We start from the raw sequence: 21,027 nt of genomic DNA, 5'->3' as shown, positions 1-21,027 counted from the left end.
TTCGATTCTTATGGGCAGCAACCTCCTGAAATGATAAAAACCTATTTGGAAAGAAACTGTAAACGTTATGATTATATCTATAATGTAGATGTATTTCAAGGAGACTTGTCGATCAAATGTGGTTATTTTTGTATCTCTTTCTTGAAAAGTTGCTTTACTGGTTCTTACTTACCTTTTTTGAAATGTGAACAAAAACACAATGAAAATATAATAAACAAAATTTATTAAAATAAGATTTAAAATTAAATGTAATTAAATGAATAAATCAAAGAATGAAATTACAAAACGTTGGAAATAGTATCTGCAATATCATCAATTTCCATTTCATCCCATGCTTTAAAAACATCTTCCCATGAATCCCCCTCTATCACCGGTATAGGTTTATTGCACAGGTCCATTTTTTTCAAAGCAGGATCCTCAAATTTTATTGCCTCGGGTTTTCCCTCATTACACCATTGCTCCAACTCTTCCATATTGATTTCGGTTTCTGGCTGTTCTGATTCTTTTTTTGTTTCACCCCATTTTATGCTTTTAATCCATAATTCGATCAGCATTCTCGTCGTCAATTCGAAAACGAATGGCTTTCTAGTTGCCACCAGAGGGATTCGGCTTCTCTTTGCCTTTTTTTGATTGATTTTCATCATTCGCTGTTTCATGTTATACTTTGTCATCTGTAAAAGAAAGAAAAGAGAAACATTAATAAAATGCAAAAAAGAAAATGATTTAGGGATGTGTGGAACAGATGGGTATAATGGACATGCAAATTATTGTAAAAGACTTTTAATTAAAATAAAAAGTTAGTAGAGATTACATTAAATAGAAAATACAAATACAGAAAAAATGTATTGGTTTAATCATGAGATAAACTTGTTTCGTGTCAAGAGATACTCCACAACAGTTTCAATCGTCTGCTCAGTAGTTAATTGCATGGGTAGTGTTTCTCCTCTCGCTTCTTTAGATAATCTGGCTTGTTCCAAGAAATAGTGCATGAAGTGCTCGTTTTTTCGTTTCTTTCTACCAAGACCGCTACTACATGGCTGTTCTTCTCTCGTCCTGTTATAAATTTGATTCTTTTTCTCATAATTTTTCCAATTTTCCAACCAAATACACACGTTTGATATTTCTCTTCTCAGCTTTGCATGCAACCAAATAACCTCCCTATTACCAATATCACCAACAACTCTTTTGAAATAAGCTTTTGTCATTTCTGACCATCGCTCATCATTTTGCAATTCCTCAAATAAACTTTTCATTTGTTTCAATTTTTGTCCTTCAATTAATGTAAGCTGCATCCATTCCTTTGCCAAAGTCAAGAACAATTTATCAAACTCAATTTTCGAAGCTTGAATTTTGAAGAAAAGTGCAATTTCTTTGCCACTTGGAGCCATGATTTGCTGCTACATGATAAAAAACAAAAGATTTTGATTAAATTACAGAATGCAACAAAAAAATGCAAGTGGTTTAGCAGTGATTTAGGAAAGGTGGTTTGGTTGGGAGGGTTTGGGTTTGATGTTAAAAGTTTAATAATTTAATTACCTTTTGTATATTCTTATTTTACAATTCTATAATGACCGTATGCTAAAGTGCTAACTGCATCGTCCAAAATGTATCTCTTGTCATCAAGCGGAGAAAAAGATAGTTTATTTATTTCTATTGAAGAAATAGAATGATGTTTACTCTGTAATCTAAAGTTTTTATGCTTCAATAACACATTTTCGAAAAGACAAGCCTTATAATCCTCTATTGAAATCCCACTTTTAACAATTGCTTTTTGCACTCCCTTAGCAGTCATTTTTTTATTTGTACCATATTTTATAGCATAAAGCTTAGCTTTTATTGCAACTACTTCATCAATTATTTGCCCATTCATTTCATCTTTTAAATATCCTAGTTTCTTTTTATTTTCAATGCTGTACAAAAAGTGTGCTTGTGGATAATCAGAAAAATCCATAAGGTAATTGAATTCTTTCAAGTCATTGTATAAATCTTTTGTTTGTATTTTATAAATAAAACTGTCGGTGTCAGTGTAGATGAGAGACAATCTAGATCCATATTTAGGTAGGAAATGATCATAATGTAGTCTATACATGTGTAACTTTGATAGTTCCAAGACTGTAAATCCTAAATAAATTGGTTTGTCGAGAATAACTTCAAACTTTCTCAACTTGATTATTGCAAGATCATTGTCTAGAATGTAAAATTGTTCAAACATTGGCTGTCTTATTTGTTGTAGTGCTTGTTTTCCATTCGTAGCAATTATGACTTTACTATGTTTTCTTTTATCTTCTATGCTTTTTCCATACAATGAATTTACCATTAGTTTCCAAAAATCTTTAACGAATGATGATGTAGCTTTTTTTCTATTTTCTGTGCACATTTCAATATATGGTTTGAGCCAAGCTTCTTGCTCAAAACTAATAATGCGATGAATCTTTTTCAAAACTAGACCTTTCTCAATGTAGAAACGAAGATTTTTCTCATGCAGAACATAATTTTCTTTGTTCATCAAATTAGGAACAAGTTTCTTAGTTTTGTAACGCTTAATGCCTGCAGCTTCTAAAATGCTCACAATTTCTTTTTGATAACCACTCAACTGTTCATATTCAACAGTTATCCTTTCAGGTGCCAAAGGATAATCATTATGAACATCATGTAAACATGAAGGATAGTCAAGATCAACCTCTAGAATGTAACCAGTTTTTCGGTCAGAATCAGAATGCAAAATTTCATCAATTACACTTTGAAACATGTAGGGAGGAACCCATTCAAATTTTCGACAAGGCAGAACATCACTAAGAGCATATCCGTAGAGATTGTTAACGTCAAGATATGTTATGAATGAGCTTGGTTGATTAGGATCAAATTTCTCTGATAGTTCATTATTAGCGCATGCGTAACGGCACATTGAGCAAGATATTCCTCCTCTTATTTCCTCCTCAATCATTAAAACCATGTCAATATCAGTCAATAGATCCAACACGACACCAGTGAACTTCAAGGAGGCATCCCATGTTAGTCCCGGGGTTGAGAAATAGTGACAAGGGTCTAATCCAAACTGTTTCAAACTAGTCGCACGAAAGTTTTGAAAAATAGCAGCAAGAAGTAAAACATCAACTTTAAGATAAATATCATGAAAGTCCCCAAGATTTTTACAATTAAAATGCTCCCATATATCAAGCAATCTATCGTACGATTGTTTATCAATTGTTTTTAGTGACAGATGCGAAAAAAATTTATCAATAGATGGTAAACTTTCTTCTTCAAATCTTTCCCAAGAGTCCATGTATTCATAAGGCAGCGATCCCTTATTCAGAATATATGGTAAATCATCGTCGGAAAAGGTTTGACACAAAAATTTCTTCTTTTCTTCAGTTGATAAATTATGTGCTAATGTGTCCAAGCTAGATAGCAAAAAAGCATAACTGTCCAAGAAGATGAAATCATCCATTATTATCGCAATATACTTTTCAGTATTTTGCGGTATTACATTTATTTTATGAATTTTATCTGTTTTTAGACCTCTGATTAGTAAATGAGCATCATAACCTTTCAGATTATGAAATATGATTGGAAGCCTATGAGGTAAACGCATTTTGAGATTGCATCGATTGTGCGCAGCTCCTCGGAATTTCCCAGTCAAGTGACAATGATCGATAACTTTATCATCTTGCAGCTGCTTGTTGCAAACATAACATTGAGTCGATGCTTCAAAAACATGTCTTTCAAAATTACTCAGCTGTGCTGGTTTTTTGTGCTGTTCAAGATGGTTGCGAAGGAAATCTTTCAACGTCAAAAGTGTGTCAATAAATATTTGACTTGCATTCAAGCCGCGATAAAATTTTTGAAATAAGATTTTATCATTCCAGTCAATTGCAACTAATCCAAACGAACATGCTTCATGTTTTTGATATTCAAACGTATTTTTAGTTAAAGCTTTGTTAGTTTTTACCAACAGAGCTTCAAAATCAGCATAGACAATATAAGGATAACTAATCGTTTTTTGTATCTGTCTAAATTTACATTTAGTTGGAATGTTTTCCTGACCAGGGAGAACGACACTTTGTGCAGTTTTATTGTAACAGACAAGTTCATGTTTAGATAGCGCTGTTTGATTTCTAAAACCTGAACAGCAATTATAACAGAAATAACGCTCCCAGGATCGACTGCTTTTGATGAATGCATTGAAATTTGTAATGCAATAATAATGTTCGTTGAATAAGAAAAGATTTGCATGCTTCAACTGACGTTCCTTAGCAACCATTAGCGGAACAACTTTCTTTTTTTCATCAGGTGTTAGTGTATAAACATTCACAGAAACATTATTTCGTTTAGTAAAGCGTTTAACCTGTGAAAGCGTTGTCATACCATCTACTTGACTAAAGTCATATTGCTTTTCAAAAACTTTGTAATGCCCTATTCTTTCTTTATTCATTTTTTGTGGGTGTAAAGCCATAAGGATAGACCATTTGAAACAATCTTTTCTGCATTTTGGAGATAATAAACTTTTCTTTTTGTTGAAATCAGATGGTAATTTTGTTGAATCACAGCCTCCACTATGTTCTTTCAGTTTTCCAACACGAATCTCAAGAACCTTCACACTCTGAAGCACCCATCCACTTCCACGTTGTGTGAATTGATCGATAGCCAACTCAATCTGTTCAATCCAGTTTTTAACAATAGTTTCAATATGATGCAGGTTTGTTAGGCTTAACATCTCAGCAACTTTATAAATTTCTGTTGTATCCGTTCCTCCTTCGGTTTTCTGTTTGATAAATTTAAGTAGAAAACATGCTTGCACTTTTACAGATCCAATTCTTTCAATGATATATTTAAGCAAAGATTGGATATTTTCCTTTTCAACAGCTAGTAGATGTTCAATTGATTTCCAACCATCAGCTTTTATGTACACAGCTAAAGCATTTCTATAGCTTCTTTTATGCAATTTGAATGTTGCAAAATCTCCAATATCCTCACTCTGTTTTTGTCTACATTGATTAAGATGATTTAAGAAAGTTAACGAAGAAAAGCTACTTTTACATTTTTTACAGACAACTTTTTTACACTTTGTTTTATGCAGAAGAAAAGATTTGTATTTCAAGAAACTTTGCTTACATGTTGAGCACGAAAACATTCTGAATAATGAAACTAAAGTCAAATGTTTTTGCTTTAAATAAGTTTGAAACAGAATTTTTGGGAGAGCTCTCTTTTTATTAAATTTTTACCCAAATGAATGACAACCAAAATAAAAGATAATAAAGGTATAGATTAAGTGGAAATAAGTAATAAGTTTTTTCATAATAATTGAATAATACTTGTCAAGTGTAACTTAAAATACTGCATAGGTCAATCATAAATAGATTGACACATTGCTGCAGCAATACCATCAACAACAGAATGAGAGTTCAGTTTAATAATCTCCTCGTCTGTTAGAACAAGTTTTGATTCTTTCGACTCAGTTTTCAATTCCAGCGCAAAGGATTTCCCATCAGCAGCTACTTCACCAAGCAGAGTGCGTCCAGGAAAAATGGAAAACTGGAAACCATTATCAGTCTGCTTCAAATAATGATAAAATCTCTCTTTAAGCTTCTCATACTCCTTATACTTGAGAAACAACCCGTACCGTGTTGGAATGTAGATTTTTTTACCTTGCCACTGTCCTTCCTTCTTACGACGAATGTCAACAAACGTTGTTCCTAGTGCAGACCGTGATTTGTGAACAGTAACCCACAAGGTTTGACTGATCTCAACATTGAGCAGTTGCTCAAATTCTTCGGTGAATTTTTTACGGTGTACAGGTTTTTTAAGACTGTTTGCGACTTGTTGAGAGGCATTGGAACTTTCGTCGTTGGAACTCATGATGAAACTTTAACTGTTGAATGAGAAGAAACTGAATGAAGAAAAAATGAAGTGCTGCTGAACTTTTATACTTAAATCCCAGTCGATCCGAAGCCACTCCTACCGCGCTCACCAACATTAATTAACTGCTCCACTTCAACCAAATCAGGAACTTCTGCTCTCTCGACAATCATTTGCGCTATACGCATCCCTTTTGTGATTGTGAAATCCTCATCAGACCAATTATGAAGTATTACCCTTATTTCCCCTGTATAATCAGGGTCAATAACACCACCGTGAACAACAATTCCTTTCGAAGCGAGACCTGAACGTGAGGCTAGTCTAACGTAAGTACCAGCAGGAGGTTGAACCTTGATTCCTGTTTTCACAATAGTTATTTTTCTTGATGGTAGAACCAAATTTTCATAGGACTGTAAATCATATCCAACTGAGTCGATTGTGCCTCTAGATGGAGTAGAGACATCTGGGTAACACTTACTGTAGAACATACTCATTTTGAATGATAACTTTTATGAAAATCTCGTCTTTTTATGCTAAATTAGTCTGCAAAATTTTCTAAAATCGGAAGGTGTGTCCACGTGCTTACCTCCGCCCTACAAAGAGTTATTAGAGCGAGTTCATCATAAGCATTTATCGCAACAACATTATTATTAAAGTTGTGTAATATGATGATGAATTCATCATCGAAGGTATTTTTAATCACTGGAGCGATAACAAAAACACTACGGTTCAATAAATTGGGACTTGCAGAGCACTGTACGAATGTACTTTGAGGAGGTTTCAATCTGATTCCTGTTTTAATTATAGCTGATTCGTTTGGAGATAATTTAACGTCAGCGGTGGAATAAATTATATATCCTAATTTATGTTTTGCTTGTGCAATTATTGAAGAACTTGAAGAACACTTACAGTATATAAACGACATTAGTTGCAAGTGTTTTTTTTTGCAAGTGTTCACTGCCCAACTTATGCTTACGATTATATACTCAGCCCAACCAATTCAGGGCGTAAGTCACGGATCAAGTAATTCACTAAGTCAATGATCACGTGATCATCTGAAAGGTGGGCATATGTGACAAGGTGACACTTTAATTCATTTAAACTTTCATACTCGAGTGAGTTTTGGTCTAAATTTATCCCAAAATAATCTAAAACGTAACCCAATTCCAATTTTTCTGGTAGCGTCAGGTGATCATGTGTAACAAATCCAGTTCGAAAGAAGTTTATCACAATTTCAAAGTAACTGCTATCAATTCTTTCTGCAATAAAAAAAACATTACTTACAATCATTAGGATACACCCAACTTACCTTTAACTGCAAAACAATTCTTTTCAATCCGCTTGATCGGTCCAACTAGAGACCCTTTGAAGCTTTTAGTTAACTTGTTTCTAGGGAATCTTTTACTCAAACGTTCGATGAAACACGGTTTGAATATTCGATATTCTGATTCAGACAAAAATACAACAAAGTCACCAGCTACAGGTCTCAAAGTAAGAAATTTTGGTTGCATGTTATCCCTTCAATGTGTTACTTAGAAATGTTGAGCTTAATCCGCTATGCTAGCTATATATATATATACGATTTACCCGATGAACACAAACATTTAATTATAAATTGAACATTATTTTAATGACGTGTATATGACGGTTACATTGATTAAGAAGTATAATGTAATACAAAGATATAAGTAAAAAAGATTAAATTGAAAAAGATACATGAAAAGAGATACATTGAAAGAAAACAAATATAATTATGGAGGGGTGTCTAATGCTACAAACATATCGAGCATTGTAGCGATGAGTTCTTCAGATTGCTGAGTATAGAAATCGTTTGTCTCCATATCTTCAACCAGCTCTTTGAAATAGTCTGCCTCACCAGGACGCAATTGTTGAATTTTTGGACTGTTTTGTAAAGTAATAAGTGTCCTCACCACCTCCTCTAAACACTTGCCATAAATGAATTTATTTTCATAAAGATGATGCATCATGTTGATGCACTTTTTTTTCAATGGTTGGGATCGCATAAATCTGGCGCGAATGAATGTTCGAGGTCTTCGAGTGGAAACCATGTTAACTAAAATATGATAAAAAAGAAAAAAAGAACAAAAAATTAGAAAATATGATAATAAATGATAAAGTATTAGGGGTACTTTTGGAGACATGGATTGGTTTGAGGAAAGTATTACTTTTAAGGAGATATACAAGTTATCTTGTTACTGATTTTCATTCTACATATTGGGCAGCACTGTTCTTCAGACTTCATTTTTTCATCACACGTGTTACAGACGGAAAGATGGTGGCAGGGAACATAGAGTATCTTTGCATTTTGTACCAAGCAGACTACACAGAAGTTTCTTTCGATGTCATATTTTTCATGATTTAAAAACGGACAATTCGGGCTTAGTTCATGATGCAGTTTAATTTGACTTGATGGGCGTCTGCTATCAGTAGCCAGTCTACAGAAAGCACATTGAATTGTCCGCTGAAACCCAGTGTAAAAGAACCCACTTTCAACGAGCAAGTTCTTTGCCCTTTCTGGTAAAAGAGTGTCCTTGAATGAGTATCTGCGATTGATTTGCATTTGAAAAAGTTGATAAACTTTTTCTGGGTTTATCACAAAGCTTTCAAGAAACTCTTGTGAATAAATATCAGCATGTTTCTCGATTCGGCTTGATCTCAAAGTCAATGGAGCGCTGTAATCCAATTGCAAATTTTCTTTGGGATTACCATAATATTTGCAAGCCTCGCTATAATAATATGCCGTACAAAGGCTACTATCACGCCAGCAAATGAAGGGGCAATCAGGACTGAAGTTGACATGCAGCTCTTTAGTTTTATTTTTTTCCACCAGTTCTATGGGGATTTGCAGACCACAAGAAAAACAAGCCACCACTTTTTTTTCTTCAACATAATAAAAACCAGAAGACTGAGCTTCGCGACGTGCATCATCATCTAAGGTAGCCTTCTTGAAAGATTGCAACCTATTGATAAAGTGCTTCATATGCAAATATTTTTTAAGAGCCGCGATGGTTTCTGGGCAAGTCCAATTTTCAATTACTGGAGAAATCATTTTTATCTGTTGTTGAAAGACACAAAAGGATTTGTTATTGATATTTATTTGATTTATCAGATTAAAGACAATACAGAAATTTTCACATTGAGTTTGTTTTTCTCATGTCTCATGATTGAACAATGTTGATTACAATTTTTCATTTTGTGTATTTTAAATCTACAGTTGATCAACCAATTATTAAGTTGTCGAACTCTGGCGCATTTGTTCCCATGTGCAAATATACATAAGGTCTTTGAATTTACTTTTAATTTTTGCTTATTAATTTTTTGCCTATCAATATGTCTAATTGTTCTAGAATTATTACATGATTGACAATAACCTGATTTATATGTGATTTTTTTATGCAATTTTTTCAAATACTTTACATATTGTGAAGCTAAACAAGGGTTCTTAGAATTTTCAGTCACACAGACTACATCTTTCGGAATTTTCGGTGTATGAACAACTTCTGAGATTGATTGATTTTTCCAAAAGGAGTCGTTCTTTGACGGAATACAATTGTTTTTCCCTGAACTGGTTGATGAAATTGTGGTCGAAATAACCTTCATAATTTGCTGAAATCAAATAAAAACAATTAAGTTTCAATTGAAAATATAAATTTAATTGATATGCTTATCAAAAATACAATATTATGAAGGGCAATTACATAATTTTTAAGGTTCGCTCTCTAGTTCTCTCAAAGTTGCATTGTAATTTCTTCTTGAAATGTACAATAAACTTCGTATTTGATCTACCTGTCTAATGCATGAAAGCATTGAATGAACATATTTCTGTGGTAGTAGTGCTAAGATAGACAAAAACTCATGCATCGAAATAGGGAAGTCAGCGAAGTTCAGAGCATTAAAGCTGTCTGCTTCTTCAAGATCCTGTGCATTTACTTGAGTTTCTGCGTCCTGAACTTTAACAAGCCTCAACGAAATAGAGTTTTCCACCTTTCTCAATCGATACATGTTCTGGAATAAAATTGAAAACAATTTATGAATGAAATAAGATAAAAGATTTTTTCACTCAACAACTGTCAGTGTGATAGGCAATCACGATGCCTTCATCAGCAAACTTATTTAAAAATACTTGAATACAGAAATTGTGACATCACAATTGCTTCAAATAATGAATATGAGTTCCAATACAAGAAAGATGCAGCAGAAAAGCGCAAAAATGTGAAGCTATACAGATAAGAGTTCAAATCTTGGAAGAGATGCACCTGGAGTTGCTTTTTAGATGCAAATTAGCCTGATTTCAATTCAGAATAAAACTAAAATACAACCATGTATAGATAAAATAGTTTCTAAATATATTAAGTAGACTGAGTTTAAGATAAGGTATCGATGAGGTTGTGGTAAAGGTAAGGTGAAGGTACATGTAAATGTGAAAGCGATGTAAAGGTGAAGGTAATTTCACATGCATAGGTAAGGATAAATGTGTATTTACATGTAAAGTAAAATGTACACGTTATGTTAAATCTAGATGTGCAGGTAAAGGTAAAGAGGAATATATGTGTATGGTAAAGTAAATGAATGTGTAGAGGTGCAGTCAAATATACATGCAAGAGTAAAAATCGAATTAAATATACAGTACAGTTAAAGGTAAGTAAACATATACATGTACATGTACAGTTGCATATCCATCTTATACTAAAGGTTTATGTACATGTACATGTACATGTACAGCTAAAGGTATAGTTAAAGTTAAGTGTACATTTACATTTACATTTAACGTTAAAGGTAAGTATACATGTACATGTACAGTTGCATTTCCATGTAATAGAAAAGGCTTATGTGCATGTACATGAACATGTACAGCTAATTGTACAGTACAGTTAAAGGTAGGTATTCATGTACATGTACATGTTTAAAACAAAGGTAAAAAGAAAGAGAAAAAGTAAGGGAAAAGAAAGGCAAAAGGAAAGGCAAAAGAAAGACAAAAGTAAGGGAAAAAGAAGGGACAAGAAAGGGAGAAGAAAGGCAAAAAGAAAGGGAAAAGAAAGGCAAAAAGAAAGGGAAAAGAAAGGCAAAAAGAAAGGGAAAAGAAAGGCAAAAAGAAAGGCAAAAAGAAAGGGAAGGAGGTAGAGGGAGGAGCAATATTATAGGTAAAAGGGTGGTGTAAAGGTATACGTTAGAGCATGCGCAAAGGGACAGTCGTGGGTAAACAAAGGAATATAGGTAAGTCAAATGTAAGAGATGTTGAGAGAAAGAAAGAAAGAGATAGAGGTAGAGGTTAATAGGAGGTAAAGGTAAAGGTATCTTTAACTGTACATGTGAAGATAAAGGTATACATGTAAAGGTAAAGGTATCTTTACCTGTACATTTAAAGATAAAAGTATACATGTAAAGATAAGGTATACATGTAAAGGTAAAGGTATCTTTACCTGTACATTTAAAGATAAAAGTATACATGTAAAGGTAAAGTTATCTTTACCTGTACATTTAAAGATAAAAGTATACATGTAAAGATAAGGTATACATGTAAAGGTAAAGTTATCTTTACCTGTACATGTAAAGATAAGGTATACATGTAAAGGTAAAGTTATCTTTACCTGTACATGTAAAGATAATGTATACATGTAAAGGTAAAGTTATCTTTACCTGTACATTTAAAGATAAAAGTATACATGTAAAGATAAGGTATACATGTAAAGGTAAAGTTATCTTTACCTGTACATGTAAAGATAAGGTATACATGTAAAGATAAAGTTATCTTTACCTGTACATGTAAAGATAAAGGTGTACAGGTAAAGGTATCTTTACCTGTACATTTAAAGATAAAAGTATACATGTAAGGTAAAGGTATCTTTACCTGTATATGTAAAGGTAAAGGTATCTTTACCTGTACATGTAAAGATAAAGGTATACATGTAAGGTAAAGGTATCTTTACCTGTATATGTAAAGGTAAAGGTATCTTTACCTCTAAAGGTAAAGGTGAGGAAAGCAGTGGTAAGGCAAGATAAATAGTATAGAGATAAAAATTATTAAACTTACTTTTTTCTTTTTGTAGTGGGGCGGATTGAATTGGTGTTTATCTGGTGTGGTTTAGTGCTGTAACTAAAAGATAAAAAAAGTTAGATTAAATAATTCTTGAAATCATGAAATGCTGCATAAAAAATAGAGACTTACTTTGTGGGGCCAATTGAAGTAGTGTTGTTGATGTTGTTGGTGTTGTTGGTGTTGTTGGTGTTGTTGGTGTTGTTGGTGTTGTTGGTGTTGTTGGCCTGTAAAGATAAAAAAGGTTAAAAAACGAATAAATGAAAAGAAATCGAAAAGAAAAAAAAAACTCACCTGTTTGATTGAACAAAATTTCCGTTCAACTAAACACAAAATAAACTTAAATAAAACTAAAGTAAACTTTTGATGTTGTTGATGTTGATGTAGTTGATGTTGTTGATGTTGTTGATGTTGATGTTGTTTATGTTGATGTTGTTGATGTTCATAAACAACTGAATTCAAAACAAAGACAATTTAGCATCAGAGAGAGCACCCCTTTTATATGTTTCCGTTTTCAATCAAAATTATTCATTTCATGCCTCGCTGAAAAAAGTTGAAACATTGAACTTGGTATCATTATTCAGTTCGTTGATTGCATGTAATTAAATTGATACATTTATGCAACGAACCATTATTAACATAGAATATACTAGCATGTTAACCCTTTCGTTAATTGTGCATCTTAAAATTAATACATTGTTAAGCCAAGAATAACTAAAACAATTAGCTAAACTTACTTTATTTACTGCAAAAGTATCATTATTTAACCCTTTACTTTAATCATCAAAGCATAAAAACTTTCATGTTCAAACTAATTGCAAACAATTAATCTTAAACTTGAACTTACATAATTGTTTCATAAAGTTCAAAAATAGTTCCGCATTAATTACCATGGGCATTGAACTTAATCAATAATTTAATGGTCAGTTTTATTAATTAAATATCGATTAAAAGTGAGTTATCTTGTGTATGAGTTATCTTGTGTATCTGTACTACTACTAACTGAACCAACAAACGACTTTTATCACCAGTTTTTTTCTCGATAATTTACTTTGACAAAACATTTAAATTGGTGACATTTAATTTCATGACTATAACCAAACAAATGGTACTTAAAAATCAATTGTTAGTCAAGTGCAATGGAAATTGAAAATTTGAAACTGTTGAGCCAATTTAAATATGTAGACATTAATCAAATGTTTTCATTAGACTGCAAGTTTAACTTGAAACTGATTAGTTGGCAAAATGAAAACAAATATTGAACCATTAAATAGTTGACATTTATTTATTCATTTGATTACACCAATAAATTATGATGGAAGACCAAATAAAAAATTAAGTTAACTCATTTATTACAATGAATAAATATGAAATAAAACTCCCAGTGGATAGAGTTGCAATTGAAGGCAGCAAAACAATAACAATGCAATAATAATGCAATAATAATTCATGAAATTGAGTGAATAAAATATTTATTCAAATTTATTGTTCATCTTTTGTTGAAAAAATTGTCTCTTTTTTACATTTCATTTTCCTTTCCAGCTCTTCATGATTCTTTGCTTTCAAAAGTTGCAAAGTTCATCTTTTTTGTTCATTGTTTGGATTAAAAGGATTAATGTTTATAATTTGTAAACCTGGATTGAGAGAGGAAAAAGGTTTAGTAAAAATGACAAACTGATTGTGAAGGTTTCAATGTTGCTTGAACCATATTAATTGAGGTTGATGGATGGACACTTTATGACCAGTCAATTGAACCGTTCAAGAGATGATCAACCTAGAAATGGTTACAATGAAATCAAAGCAAATTAGGGCAAATACTCATTGAAACTTGAGTTGATTCATTTTGCTATTAAAAATTTAATCAGAATGAATTCACTTCTTTGTCTTCAACAAAAGGATAAAGACTCGATGAAATTTTTTGTTTCCATCCTTTTTCTTGTTCCTCTTTCTTGTCTCACTTCATCACACCATCTTAACCCTTTTCTCCGCTCTTTTGTTTTCACTCTTCTCAGCTGATTAGTTGAGAGACAATTTATATTTTTAATTAAGTTGCTCTTAATTAAGTGGTAACCTTGGAGGTTGACTGTTGAATCAACAGTGATAAAGTGTTTATTTGAAAAGAAATTGAATACAAAAACTTTCAACATTCTTTCACTTGGACAATTAACGCGAACCAATTTAATTTAAATTGTGTCAACATTTTTTGCCCTAACAAGCATCATAAGAATGCAACTTCCTCATCAGTTGACATTCCTTATCATCATCATGATCTTCATGATCATCGGCATCTTCATTATTTCCAACTCAATAAACTTGTTATGTTGTTAGAGTGAAAATGAGAAGAGAATTATTCACAAACCTTTTCTCCTCAAAAAATCCCGGGTTATCAATGAACTCGTTTAAATAACAATTAAACTTTAGGCTCGATTAGAATATTTTTGTTTATCGACACATTGGTTGAGCTAATTTATCTGATCAAGAATAAAATGCAAAAACCTGCTAAGATTTGAATCAATTATTTATACAGAATATGGAAATTTAAAATAAAATCAAAGATGCAAAGTTTGAAATTGCATCAATAGATACTATTGATATACTGATATATGTATTGATATATGTATTTATTTAGATATACATTTGAAATCATACGGCGTGCGTGTTTTGTCCTTTACAGATCATAACTCACGAAAGTTTGATCAGCCTCAGAGTTCTGAGAGAAAAGTTAATGAAGGTCAGCTAAGATCAGTCAATTGTAGACCTCTTACTGACATTTGATGGTCATTTTCTACAAAGTGCCAACTATTGAACACTGATTGTGTTTCGGACGTTGAAAAGTTACAACGTTAAAGATAAGCAAATTTCTCTCAAAACCATTTTATTGACCGCACAATTCGTTAAAACATCCTTTAACCAACATAAAAATGAACAGACGCCAGCCAATGTAAAAAATTCCCTGACATAATTGATCTTAATTGTTAGTACGGGGTCAAATACGAGTACGAGCGACCTAGAATAGCCACACGAATTCGTTGTTCGACAGTATCAGAAAGTTTATAGTTAAAATGTGAAGTCAGTTATTGGTTAAATATTGAACAAACTCTGAAAATTTTTGTTTTTATGCTTCTATTTCTTGCGATTGTTTTTCGTCAGCCATTCCAGTCCTTTCAATTGTTTTTACCTCACTGAGAATTCGCGATCAATCTTTTTTGCCAAAACCAATGATGAACAGAATACAGGACATTTCAGCTGATTTTACCATTGTAGATCGACTATTACTTTGCCCCTGAGCAAACTTGAGGCTGCATATTCGGTTTATGGAAATTTCGGCGATATTCAATTGTCACAATTCAAAGTCAAGGTCATTCAAGGTCATTTTGTGGAAATCTTGTCTATTGATATTAGAGGTGGAAATAAAGTCAAATCATAATTCTTATTAAAAATTAAAACCCCTTGCATATGATATTATTTCAATAGATGAACCAGACTACCTATTAATAACAAATTTACTGCAGACTGCTCCGAAAACACCCTATCAAGAATAATTATCAATTTTTATTAACAACCAAACTATATCAATAGTCAAAAATCCATAAAAAGCCAAAAGAATTAATAATTCGATTGAAAATTTATCACACCTGGTAATCAAACAAATCAATTTCATTAATTGTTATATTTACCATCGACTACACAAAAAACAAAAATCACAAACAAAAAAAAACAATCAATTATATATTTAATTTAAAAACTCCAATAATTATTTGTGGTGATCTCAATACGTAAGGTAAATTCTGACCGCACAATATTAACAAAAAAACTTAAGGGAAATTGATGTACGCGACAAAAACTTAATAAATTTTCAAACCCCAATCTTCAAACTTAACAATTATACCCTTAAACACCACACAAACAAAACATGAACCTGAACCATTCAAATTCCTTGATTGGAATTTAAATTGTTAGTTAGATAGTCATAATTATGGAAGTAATTAGAGTAACTTACATTAATCATTCCCGTTTATTCTTTTGTGATAGTTCATCTGAAGAAAATTACTCTAATAGTTTGAGAGAAATAACTGTTATCAATGCCAGACGACTTGTTGTGCCACTCGCTGATGGTTATCCTCTGTTGGTACTGTTTTTCACTATGAAGATTATTTATTCGAAGGTGTTGACTATCGTCTTGAATATGAGCCATTTTCTGCTGCCCGTAAAGTATTCCGCTTTTATGATAATCCAGAAGATGCATAAAAATGATTACAACTTCTTCCCTCAACACTATCGACTAACGGGTAGTTAACTCTAACTCTATACGCTTTATTTCAACAATTGATGTTTTCTCATCCTTTTTCTGGTCACTAATAATTCAACTAACATCTGATTGAATCCGTGTTTCTATTGACTGTACATTTTCATTTTACGCCTTCATGAAGGCATGACTCAGGAATGGTTAGTGCTACAAACCTCAGACTTGAACCGGAAATCTCTAGGAAACCGAAAACTTCTTCAGATTGCACAACGATAAGTTGCAACGCTCAAGGTTATTCAAAGTCAACTCTTTATTTGACCTCTAATTGACATCGGAAGGTCATTTTCTGAAATCTCAAAGTTTTCTTGACCCGATAGTATTAGTCATATGTTCATCACTCATATCAACGGAAAGATGAATGGATTTGGTAAAATGAATGTTATGGAATCACTCATATCCTTTAGCTAGTATGAGTTATGAACATGTCATGATAATTCAGAAAATGACTTTCCAATGTCAATTAGAGGTCAAACAAAGCGTTGACTTTGAATAACCTTGTCTAGCTATTCCTGAGTTATGTCTTCATGAAGACGTTAAATGAAAAAACGGTAGGTTGGTGTTGATTTTGCGCTTAAACAACTTGTCTGGGAGCATAAGTCGGCCATTATGCTATAATTGTGGGATATTGCTGGACAAAAAAGATTTGAATCGATGAATCGAGTCTGTTATAAAGGAGCAGTTGGTCCATTCATTCTTGCAGATGCAGCTAATCCCGATTCTTTTAAATCAGCAGCAAGAAAGACTTTGATGCCAAGGCGAACATTGAGGATCGACAACCTGCTCCAACCATTTTGTTGGTGTACAAGGTTAGAATTCCCCCCTACACTGATATTGTACTTAACTTCATAGTCCTCTCTTCCGTACAACTGCCCTTTACCTGACCCACTGATAAACTGTCTGACAAAATGATGGAACATATGGAATGATGAAATTCATTTGACCTTTGTTGTAGTTCAACCAACTATAGTAATTTCAATCAATAATGTAGATTTTTATCTCAACAGTGTGATCTTGAAAAGGTTTGAATGGCTAGTAATGTTGTCCAACTTCACATAGCTGCTCACGGAAATGGTTTTCTAACTTTTTGCTATGTTTTGGCTAATGAAAATATTGGCATTGACAATGCTGCCAAAACTTTAATACGAAAGGTTATTTTATAATGATATCATTAGTATTTATTCATGGTGTCATAAATTGTCGTTTTTGATTAAACAGATCCTAGCGCAAATTGCTGGAGATGCAAAGACAAAGACGATTGAACCAAAGACAAAGTGATGTAAAATAACTCTGATCATTCAACACTAGAAACCAAAATTCAGATACCCTTACCAAAATTTGAACCCGAAAAACGAACTAGAATAATTATTAAAATGGTCTATAAACTGAAATGACTGTCTGTGACATTTGCCTCTGGGGGCGACTGAAGGACAAGGTTTGTGCTCGCAATCCTTAACCGTGATGACCTAAAAGAGTTCATCTACGAAGAGTTCCACGAGATCGAGCAGGAAGAGATAAGAAGGGCTTGTGCTTCAGTTGCTGTTAGGTGTGTAGCCTGCGTGGCATTGGAAGCAAAGCAACTGAAAATCACAAGGATTACAGTTAAATATCTGTACCCGGTAGACAAGGGCATCCCGGTCATCAAAACAGCCCAAAGGTCATGCAATTTAACTTCAACTCCTGTAATGACTGGGTAACTCCAACGAAGCTCTGCATTTCTCATGTTCTTTTAGAGCTTGAGTGCAAATTGAAATATCTCACGAAGTGCTTGTGACAGAATGATCAAACTTTGTAAGTATGATTATTTGACCTTGAAAATTATGATTTGACTTTATTTCGACCTCTTATATCAATAGACAAGATTTCCGCAAAATCATGAAGAGAATTGGCCTCAAAATTCAACATTTTCCTCATCTACTGTCATGATAAATTAAAAAAAATCCGTATAAAAGCATGGAAATGGATCGACCAATCACTCCTGGACTAAAATGATTTATTTCCATTCTTTATCAATCATACCTGATATTTTCTATCTACTTTATATCACGTCATGACTTGGGATTTTCGTTGGGATGCAACCTAGATTTCTTCATGAGATTTATAATCTAATCATGCAAACTACTGTCAAAAAACAGAATTTTTTCACAACGAAAAGTTTGCAACAAAAATTATGATTCGAGGAGCGATGAGGTTAAGAAATAATGTAAGAATGGTGGCCTCTGATGCTTGGATTGATGTTTTGTAAGCGTTTATGATTTCAACTATGCAAACCTTTTGCCCTGGTCATTTTATATTTTAACAAGACAATGCTATGTTCCATGTTGCTAAAAAATTTCTAAGAGTCTGGAAATATTAAAGTGGCCTGCCTCTAACTCAATGCTAATAAAAACTCTCTGAGTCGAAATTCAATGATGAATGAATTGACAATTTTTCATTCATTTGATTGATTCAATTTCAGTGGATTTTAAGAATTTTTATTTTTTTATTCGAATCTTCTAAACTGTTGAAAATAAATGGAATTAAGATTCAATAATTATGAATGATCAGAGAGAATCTAAAATTGAAAACAAAGTTGATGATTGGCAAGAAAAGAGCAACAATCAGAAGTTGATTCAATGTGACATGAAGCTTTTTGAGTCACCTAAATGGTTCCAATTATATGAAGACATTTGTATTTTCAGGAGTTCAATTGTTGAGTTGGAAGAATTACTGTTGAAGATTACTTTTGTCATTTCAAGTACAAATAAAGATGTTTCTTGTCAAATTAACAATTCAACTTGAGCTTACAATGAATCTTAATCATTGGCAAACAGAAAGAAAACGGTGAAACAAAAAACAATCATCACCATCATCACCATCTAATTGATCATTTTGTAAATATTGAAAAGATGAACGAATTGAACATCAAATCAAATCAGGAAAAGTAAAGTTGAAAAAATAATGCAATTGAAGATACTTTCGAAACAGCAAACAATTAAATATTAATAAAAGTTTAATGGCTTAAGCAAACATAAAAGTGTCACAAAAAATCAAACATTTTATTCAAAAATATTTTAAAGCATTTACATTTGTAAATAAACTCAAACTTGTTTTCATTTAAACACAAAATTCGATGCAAAAAAATCCATTGAATTGATGAACAAAGTGAAGAATCAATAATTCAAATATTACATGAGTTGTACCAATCAATCCAGCTATCTGGTGAATTCATTGATCATAATTACAGAAAACTATGAAAAAAGGAAAATAACATCGGTCAAAAATATTCAAAATCCAATTTCTTCTACTGATGTTGAGTTCAATTTATCAAAAGACATTGTTATCGAACAATATTAAGCCAAGAATCATGAATAATCCATTTCCATCTAAATAATATTAAATTGGTTCGACAATTTCACACTCAATATGCATAAAGTAGAGATAATAATGCAACAAATGATCATTGATTTTTTGTGTCAAACAATTTTTCACCATAATTGACAATGATGAGGTTGAGGAGGGAAACCATGATGATCACCTTGTACAGTGTGAAAGTGTCCACCGAAAGTAGGCAAAGACTAACCAGCAAACATCATCATCAATCTCATTTTGTCCGCAATGCTAATAACCTGCAATTGTTCATTTCAAGTCTTTCTTATTGTCACCATATTGTTCATCATTATCACCTTATATTCACTTTGATTACACTGATATAGAATGATGATGAGAAGGAAAAAAAGAAATAAAGAATCTTCTTTTCTTTTGCTGCTTATGCATTTCCACCTCAACCTTATCTTCTTTTGTGTTAGGAGGTTCAACTACTATTACTTTTCCTACTACTTTTGATGATGACGGGAATGAAGATGAGATGATGAGGATGAGGGTAAAAGGCAAAAGTGAAGAGTAAAGATGATGAACAGGAAAAAAGAAGTTTCACCATAACAAAGACATCTTTTTCAATGAATCTTTTTTGTTGCCTTTTTCATTTTCAAACCTCAATCATTTCTTCATTTCATGAGGATGATGAGAGCAAAAAAAGGTATGCCTTCAATGGAAACAGATTTTTTACACAAAAGAAACTTTCAATCAGAATATGTCTCCAATAACGTTCATGATAAGAAATGAAACTTGTAAACAATATAAGGTCAAGATTAAAAGATGCTCAAAATTTCTGACTAAATCTTTTCTTTTATAACGTACATGTTCGAAAATATAATATTCGTATTTTAAATGCTAATAACTTTAAATTATAACGTTAATGAAGCTATGATTTTCCCTACTAAAGCTTTGAGGTACTAGAGCTGCTCCGACATGATTTAACGATCGAGAAGATTGATAAATGTAGATCGAAAAGAGATCGATCAAACGACGCATCTTCTGTCCAATATTATAAGTTTGTTTTGGCTAACTAGGTAACTATTCCACTTATTATATTATTCACCAATTTTAAAGCACATAGCGCATTCAATATGACCATTCTTCAAGCTTCAAGCTGGTGTCAACTTCTCGTGGAAATTTTGTGGCTCCTGAGATTTTCGTTTTAAAATTAGCTCATTTTTATTTAAACTCTTTATGAAAAACAATAAAATTGTCTGATAGAGTCTAGTCTAGTTAGTAGGTTAAGAAGTACTGTCGCGTACCCGGTTAAAGCGATTTTCACAGTCACCATCTATGATTTTTTGAAGATTTACATTGCCTTGATAATTTGTAGAATCCTTTCATTACTTAGGTCTTGAGCGCTGCCACTTTCTGAAAGCCATTATCCCTAGATGGAGACTGAGAAACACAAGTTGCTTTAACCGGATACTCGACAGTAGGTGAATGCATAGAGGTT

The 21,027-nt window shown here is 32.5% G+C and overlaps 1 protein-coding gene and 1 pseudogene across 1 annotated transcript; both read right to left on the bottom strand.

The window, feature by feature from the left end:
- Positions 1 to 278: 278 nt before the first annotated feature.
- Positions 279 to 4,453, bottom strand: LOC107371934 (uncharacterized). The gene is made up of 3 exons (XM_089270428.1): positions 1,559 to 4,453; positions 1,155 to 1,397; positions 279 to 671 (listed from the first exon to the last, which is right to left on the bottom strand). The coding sequence occupies exons 1-3, from the start codon at positions 4,451 to 4,453 to the stop codon at positions 279 to 281; spliced, it is 3,531 nt and encodes a 1,176-aa protein (XP_089126554.1).
- Positions 4,454 to 5,852: 1,399 nt separating this feature from the next.
- LOC149094697 (uncharacterized) lies at positions 5,853 to 6,350 on the bottom strand (annotated as a pseudogene).
- Between the last annotated feature and the right edge of the window lie 14,677 nt (positions 6,351 to 21,027).

This window comes from Tetranychus urticae, chromosome 1 (genome assembly GCF_039701765.1).
Source record: "Tetranychus urticae isolate SD_2017Ah chromosome 1, NJAU_TeUrti_SD_1.0, whole genome shotgun sequence".
Classification (NCBI taxonomy): Eukaryota; Metazoa; Arthropoda; class Arachnida; order Trombidiformes; family Tetranychidae; genus Tetranychus; species Tetranychus urticae.
Note: the sequence above shows the minus strand (reverse complement) of the source record. Positions and strands in the feature narration are given on the sequence as shown.

Bases quoted from the DNA above. Each gene is read 5' to 3' on its own strand.
- LOC107371934 (XM_089270428.1), bottom strand. From the start codon at position 4,453: ATGGCTTTACACCCACAAAAAATGAATAAAGAAAGAATAGGGCATTAC. The intron at 1,398-1,558 runs GTAAAATAAGAA...TTTATCATGTAG, and splicing joins CATACGGTCATTATAGAATT to CAGCAAATCATGGCTCCAAG. The intron at 672-1,154 runs GTTATTTGGTTG...TTTCTTTTACAG, and splicing joins GTGATATTGGTAATAGGGAG to ATGACAAAGTATAACATGAA.